This window comes from Coccinella septempunctata, chromosome 2, assembly GCF_907165205.1.
Source record: "Coccinella septempunctata chromosome 2, icCocSept1.1, whole genome shotgun sequence".
NCBI classification, from domain to species: Eukaryota; Metazoa; Arthropoda; class Insecta; order Coleoptera; family Coccinellidae; genus Coccinella; species Coccinella septempunctata.
Genome location: NC_058190.1, coordinates 11,336,721 through 11,343,257, shown reverse-complemented (window position 1 = coordinate 11,343,257; position 6,537 = coordinate 11,336,721). Strand labels below are relative to the sequence as shown.

General features: G+C 39.0%; 1 protein-coding gene across 2 annotated transcripts; it reads left to right on the top strand.

Annotated features, from left to right (window-relative positions):
* The first annotated feature begins 448 nt into the window (after window positions 1-448).
* LOC123308509 (phosphatidylglycerol--prolipoprotein diacylglyceryl transferase-like) lies at window positions 449-6,243 on the top strand. Of its 2 annotated transcripts, none has more exons than XM_044891192.1 (3): window positions 449-759; window positions 5,572-5,610; window positions 5,848-6,243. In XM_044891192.1, exons 1-3 carry the CDS (start codon window positions 751-753, stop codon window positions 6,220-6,222), a joined length of 423 nt encoding a protein of 140 aa, XP_044747127.1. In that variant the 5' UTR covers window positions 449-750; the 3' UTR covers window positions 6,223-6,243. The 2 variants fall into 2 exon arrangements, with proteins under 2 accessions (XP_044747127.1, XP_044747126.1); XM_044891191.1 differs by lacking the exon at window positions 449-759 and adding an exon at window positions 3,291-5,126.
* Window positions 6,244-6,537: the final 294 nt, after the last annotated feature.

The window sequence follows — 6,537 nt, the reverse complement described above, 5'->3', positions numbered from 1 at the left end:
GGGAAGCTGTTCTTTTTCCCTATCGGTATGATACCGTAATTTCGGCGATAAGAATAGTTCCACAAATGGATGTTGTGATCAGCTATTATAAAGACCCCTCAATTGCTAGTGCCCCGGTACATTATTAGAAAATGTGCAAATGTTGATCAAATGAATTGATCAAACAAAGAAATCATTAACTGAAGTCGAAGGTTCTTGATTTCTTAAAGATCCTAGATGTGAACTTATCAATTTCTGTAAATAAGCAGGTTATTGAAACACAACTCAAGATGAAAAGGCGAAAGAAAGTTCCTTAATCATAGAGGGAAGACATAAGTTCCCTTCGAGATTATTTAAGGTAAGCGCACATACATCGGCATCGGACGGACTGCATGGAAGGAACGGCACGGCAGCGGCGGAATTTTTATGAAGGTATCGCACATACAACATCGGAATCGCCGGAGGAATAGATTAGTTTCGAATATGTCTTCAAGCGGTGAGGAACTAGCTTTTGTTCTGGAGGAGGAAGAGTTTCAAAAGCGAAGGAATCCTAGACGAATGTGGATACATGACATATGTAAAAAAAGGAAGGATTTTGGAAAATATGTTCATTTATTTCCGGACTTGATGAAGGACGAAAAAAAGTTTTTCAATTACTTCAGAATGACGCGAGTTAAATTCCATTCATTATTGGAGAGATTGAAGAGAAGCCATTACTGAGGAAAAGTGTCCGTCTCGCAAACCCATTGGGGCAGAGGAAAGGTTGATGTTATGCTTGAGGTAAGTAGATACCCACTTGTTATTATTGAATGATATTTATATTATATATAGTAGATGGAGGTTATATTTTTTACGGATGACACAAAACGAAAAACCTCTTGTATAAATATATTTTTATTTTTAACATCATAAATAACAAAACATAAAAGTTATTCTTTGATCCAAGTAATATCTAAAAATATGCAACAACGAACTTATCAAATATTTCTGTTTAATATCAAAGTAGGAACAATAAAAACTGAAAATAAATCCATTCATTTGGAAAAATTCTGTGGCACATTGTGGTAATTAGTATGTGCCGATGTATGGTACTCTTCAATATTCAATGAGTTATCTCCACTATTGATGTTGCCATCAAATCCGGCAGGTCCCGGTGGTGCAGAGATGAAATTTCTGGATTGTAATGGTGATAACGAAGGTAGGGAAACGGAACCAGCGGTGTGAAGTAAGCTGACAATTTCTAGCTGACAGAATCCCGAAGATACCCGAAGCGGCGACGGCCGCCAGTGGCGTACCCCAACTATTATTTTCGCCGAAAAATCGCTTCTGCATTACGAAATGAGATTAGCAGTTGAAATAATATAAATATTTGATGTTTGGCATATGTAAATTTGATAATTCGAACAATTCGTTGGAAAAATGAATTTGTTCGATATAATTTTTCGATCAATTGAACTGAAATCGTCTAGGCGCGAAGTTTAATCTATATAACTTCTATGTTTTTACGACTGTCAAGATGAGATTTTCACTCAGATGATGGTCAACTATTCAGGATTCATAATCTGTAAAAAACTTTTCTTGCACCCCTTGCAGACTACCCTTTTTCGACCCTTTTCCGTATAAAACACCGAATTTGCGCTAGGAAGCGCGCAGTCAGCTGACCATAACTTCTATGTTTTAACGACTGTCAAAATGAGATTTTCACTCAGATGATGGTCAACTATTCAGGATTTATAATCCGTAAAAAACTTTACTTGCACCCCTTGCAGACTACCCTTTTTCGATTCTTTTCCGTATAAAACACCGAATTTGCGCTAGGAAGCGCGCAGTCAGCTGACCATAACTTCTATGTTTTTACGACTGTCAAGATGAGATTTTCACTCAGATGATGGTCAACTATTTATTCAGGATTCATAATCCGTGAAAAACTTTACTTGCACCCCTTGCAGACTACCCTTTTTCGACCCTTTTCCGTATAAAACACCGAATTTGCGCTAGGAAGCGCGCAGACAGCTGACCATAACTTCTATGTTTTTACGACCGTCAAAATGAGATTTTCACTCAGAAGAAGGTTGACTATTCAGGATTCATAATCCGTAAAAAACTTTTCTTGCACCCCTTGCAGACTAGCCTTTTTCGACCCTTTTCCGTATAAAACACCGAATTTGCGCTAGGAAGCGCGCAGTCAGCTGACCATAACTTCTATGTTTTTACGACTGTCAAAATGAGATTTTCACTCAGATGATGGTCAACTATTCAGGATTCATAATCCGTAAAAAACTTTACTTACACCCCTTGCAGACTACCCTTTTTCGACCCTTTTCCGTATAAAACACCGAATTTCAGCTAGGAAGCGCGCAGTCAGCTGACCATAACTTCTATGTTTTTATGACTGTCAAAATGAGATATTCACTCAGAAGAAGGTTGACTATTCAGGATTCATAATCCGTAAAAAACTTTACTTACACCCCTTGCAGACTACCCTTTTTCGACCCTTTTCCGTATAAAACACCGAATTTCAGCTAGGAAGCGCGCAGTCAGCTGACCATAACTTCTATGTTTTTATGACTGTCAAAATGAGATATTCACTCAGAAGAAGGTTGACTATTCAGGATTCATAATCCGTAAAAAACTTTACTTGCACCCCTTGCAGACTACCCTTTTTCGACCCTTTTCCGTATAAAACACCGAATTTGCGCTAGGAAGCGCGAAGTCGAAGCGCCTGATATCTGTTGCCGAAGTTTTGATAAACAGAAAATATGACAAATATTAATTATCATTCAACTCTCTAAATTATGTTACAATTATCGATTTTGTTACACTTTATTGGTCAACTCTATTACTCCGAAAAATTATGTTACAATCTGATAATTATATCATACCGGCAACAGTGGCAACAGTGCCACCAGATGACCACCTGCGAACGAGGGAAGTTCAAGATACTTGTGGCCCTCTTCCTATTGGATAGAAACTGCAGCAATCTTGACATATCTGATTTACGACACAATTGCGCTTGCTTTGAAGACGCCGCTCTGAGCTGTTTGGAAAATATCTGTGAAATTTGAATAATTGGGTGCTTCCACCAAATGCAACTCTTTTTAAATGATCCACACTTGTGTAGTGTCTCCAAAGATATTACATTGTGTAATATCTTTGAGTGTCTCAGATTTAGCAGGGTAATTTTGTTTTACAAGGAGGGGCATAGCTCATTATGAAAACTCAAAATGGCTATAACTTTTCATTAGACCCGAATCGAAAAAAATTGTACAGGAAATAAGTGTTTCTTTTGATCTCATGTATCTACTGTTGAAATATTTTCACGATTCAAAGACTCACCCTGTATATATAAATACATATACATACAACATTCACCAGGTCTGTCCGTCACTGAACTGGGGATAATCTGGTCAGCTTAAATAATTAATAAATAAATTGCAATTCAATGACTAGTGAGTATTTAATATAAATATAATAAAATAAATAATTAATCCCCCTTTCGTAAATGATTCATAAAAGAATCATTTCCATTCCTCTTGAAGTGGTTTTAGCTTGAACCTTCGAATATTGAGAGACTCGAACAGAAAAGGACTTGGAATGTAAAGATAGTAGGTAAATATCTTTCACGGTTTATTGCTGTCAATAAAATATTGTCGGTTTCTTCCCTTATTATTTGGGCTTAAAAATACTCAAGTCGGTATCTGAGAGCCAGATGTTGGTCCTCTCATTATTTTTCTGGTGCTCCCGTGAAAACAATCGGAATAGTTTATTGATTTTTTAGCAATGTATTACTTCGACAGTTGAATGAACCGGACGCTACAGTTTTCTACTACACTCGATATTAATTTAGCATCCCTTACGTAAATCCCATTTTCGCAACATCGATCGAGATCTCTTGGAAAATGGCTGACCCTGTGGCTCGCGCCTTGTTGCGAAAATAGGATTTACGCAAAGGACGCTAAATTACTATCGAGTGTAGTAGAAAACTGTAGCGTCCGGTTCATGGCAGTGTTGCCAGATAAATGAAATGAAATTATGGAACCGGGTTGCCTAAATTATCAGATTTTCCTGAAAATTATGTTACAATAGATGGCAGAAAGGGAATTTATCTCTGATCTGGCAAATACATACCTTCCATGTGTCATTAACATGATGAGGTGAAAAATGTTGTTATAAATTATGTGAATGATCGAAGATGTCTCTGTCTAATCCATGAAGAATGCAATTTTTTTTTCAAAGTTAAATAATGCGCAAATAAACCGGAACTATGTTTTTTGAAATTAAACCCTATTACCATGATAAAAAGGACGAAAATAACATAGTTACAGATGAACGCGTTAAATGTTATGTAATAGGAAAAGTACTGCTCAAGTGATGTAGAAGGGGCGTACATTGTTGGCAGATGGTTTTTATGACACGGCCCACTCGGCGAAACTGCGAAAAATTCCAACTACCTGCTGATGGGTAGCGCAAAAGATAAACAAATTTCATCTTTTCAAAGACTTGACAGCAATAAAGAGAGGAATACCATCTTAAAATAATTTCATAATGATTCCGCAGAATATCGAACAAAATCGGAGATTCTACGGAATTGAGACGGTAACTACCGTCTGAATTCCGTAGATCTATTCAAAATTCTGTAGGTGTGGCGGCGCACAGCGCCGAAGGAAGTAAACTTGGAAGTTCGACCTTAACGCTTAGTATTTCAATCAATTCTGGGATTCCCCTGCATTAGAGAATTCTCTTAGAACTAAAATAATTTCAATAGCCGAAGCGCCTGATATCTGTTGCCGAACTTTTGATAAACAGAAAATATGACAAATATTAATTGTCATTCAACTCTCTAAATTATGTTACAATTATCGATTATGTTACACTTTATTGGTCAACTCTATTTTTTCGAAAAATTATGTTACAATCTGATAATTATGTTACACTGGTTCATGGGCTGTCCAATTCAAAGGAACTCTCCTCTACTTGAAATACTGCACTGCACCATAAAAATCTACCGAAAGTTTACCTCCCCTCCTACCGAATTTTCGCTCGCCTAGGTCATAGACAATCTAGGCTTAGGTTCCCATTCCCAATATTCCCATCACTGAGTTTGCGTTAGATTTAGATTCTGTTCCTCCTTCATCATGCCTGACAGGGTAAGTGGTAATGAATATTAAGCATTATCTTAACATCTATTCTTCTATCAATCAGAAAATTTATTTCTCAAATTCAAGGCCCTCATTCACGGCGATACTTTCTCGCCTGTTTTCCCCCGTTAAGCTTGCGGAACCACTTTTGAATTTTTTTTGTGCTTTTATTTTAGGCTAATTTATCAGCCAACCATTTATAATAATTTTAGGCTCTCATTCGAATCTACTGCGGATTTTCCTTAAAATGTGTTTTTGAAAAAGAGGGTTCTGCTAGCTTTACCGTTGAACTAGCAGAACCAAACCGCTAATACAATATTTATCCAGAATCTGATCACACCATTCTAGCAGACTTATTTCATGATGATTTTAGCGTTGTAAACATTTTCAAGTTCATTGATTGAATCTAATTGATACAATTTCTCCAATTAATGTACTCCAATTTTTATTGCAGGTGATTGAATTTCTTCGTGTAATGCAGCAGCTGATGTTTGTAAGTACAAGTAGGGTATAAAGAAGTTCAGAAAAGAGTTGATTTATTTCTAAATATCTACTCGAACGTACAACAATATAAAATGAGAATATTCTATATATGTATTATTTTTACTACGACTATAATTTTAAAACTAAAAAAATCTGGAAATGTTTCTAATTTGTATTATCGAATAAATTCATACTTTAAACTAGATAGTAAGAAAATTGAACATAATATATGAATTGTTTGTTTCAGCAGAGTAACAGAAGGCGTTGGAGGGGTGGCAGGGGTAGAAGGGGGAGAGGAAGAGGAAGAGGGAGGGGAAGAGGAAGTAGAGGAGTACCTCCCCCAACTACTCTACAACAGACGCCAGCGCCGGCGCCTGCAGCGCCTGAACAGCAGTCGGAGGCGCCTGAAGAGCAGACGGAGGCGCCTGAAGAGCAGACGGAGGCGCCTGAAGAGCAGACGGAGGCGCCTGAAGAGCAGACGGAGGCGCCTGAAGAGCAGACGGAGGCGCCTGAAGAGCAGACGGAGGCGCCTGAAGAGCAGACGGAGGCGCCTGAAGAGCAGACGGAGGCGCCGCCTCATACAGAAGAAATGAGACTGAGTTGGAGAGGGTGGCAGGGGTAGAAGGGGGAGAGGAAGAGGAAGAGGGAGGGGAAGAGGAAGTAGAGGAGTACCTCCCCCAACTACTCTACAACAGACGCCAGCGCCGGCGCCTGCAGCGCCTGAACAGCAGTCGGAGGCGCCTGAAGAGCAGACGGAGGCGCCTGAAGAGCAGACGGAGGCGCCTGAAGAGCAGACGGAGGCGCCTGAAGAGCAGACGGAGGCGCCGCCTCATACAGAAGAAATGAGACTGAGTTGGAGAGGGTGGCAGGGGTAGAAGGGGGAGAGGAAGAGGAAGAGGGAGGGGAAGAGGAAGTAGAGGAGTACCTCCCCCAACTA

Coding starts and splice junctions, on each gene's coding strand:
- LOC123308509 (XM_044891191.1), top strand. Junction 5,611..5,847: donor TAATGCAGCAGCTGATGTTT/GTAAGTACAAGT, acceptor TGTTTGTTTCAG/CAGAGTAACAGAAGGCGTTG.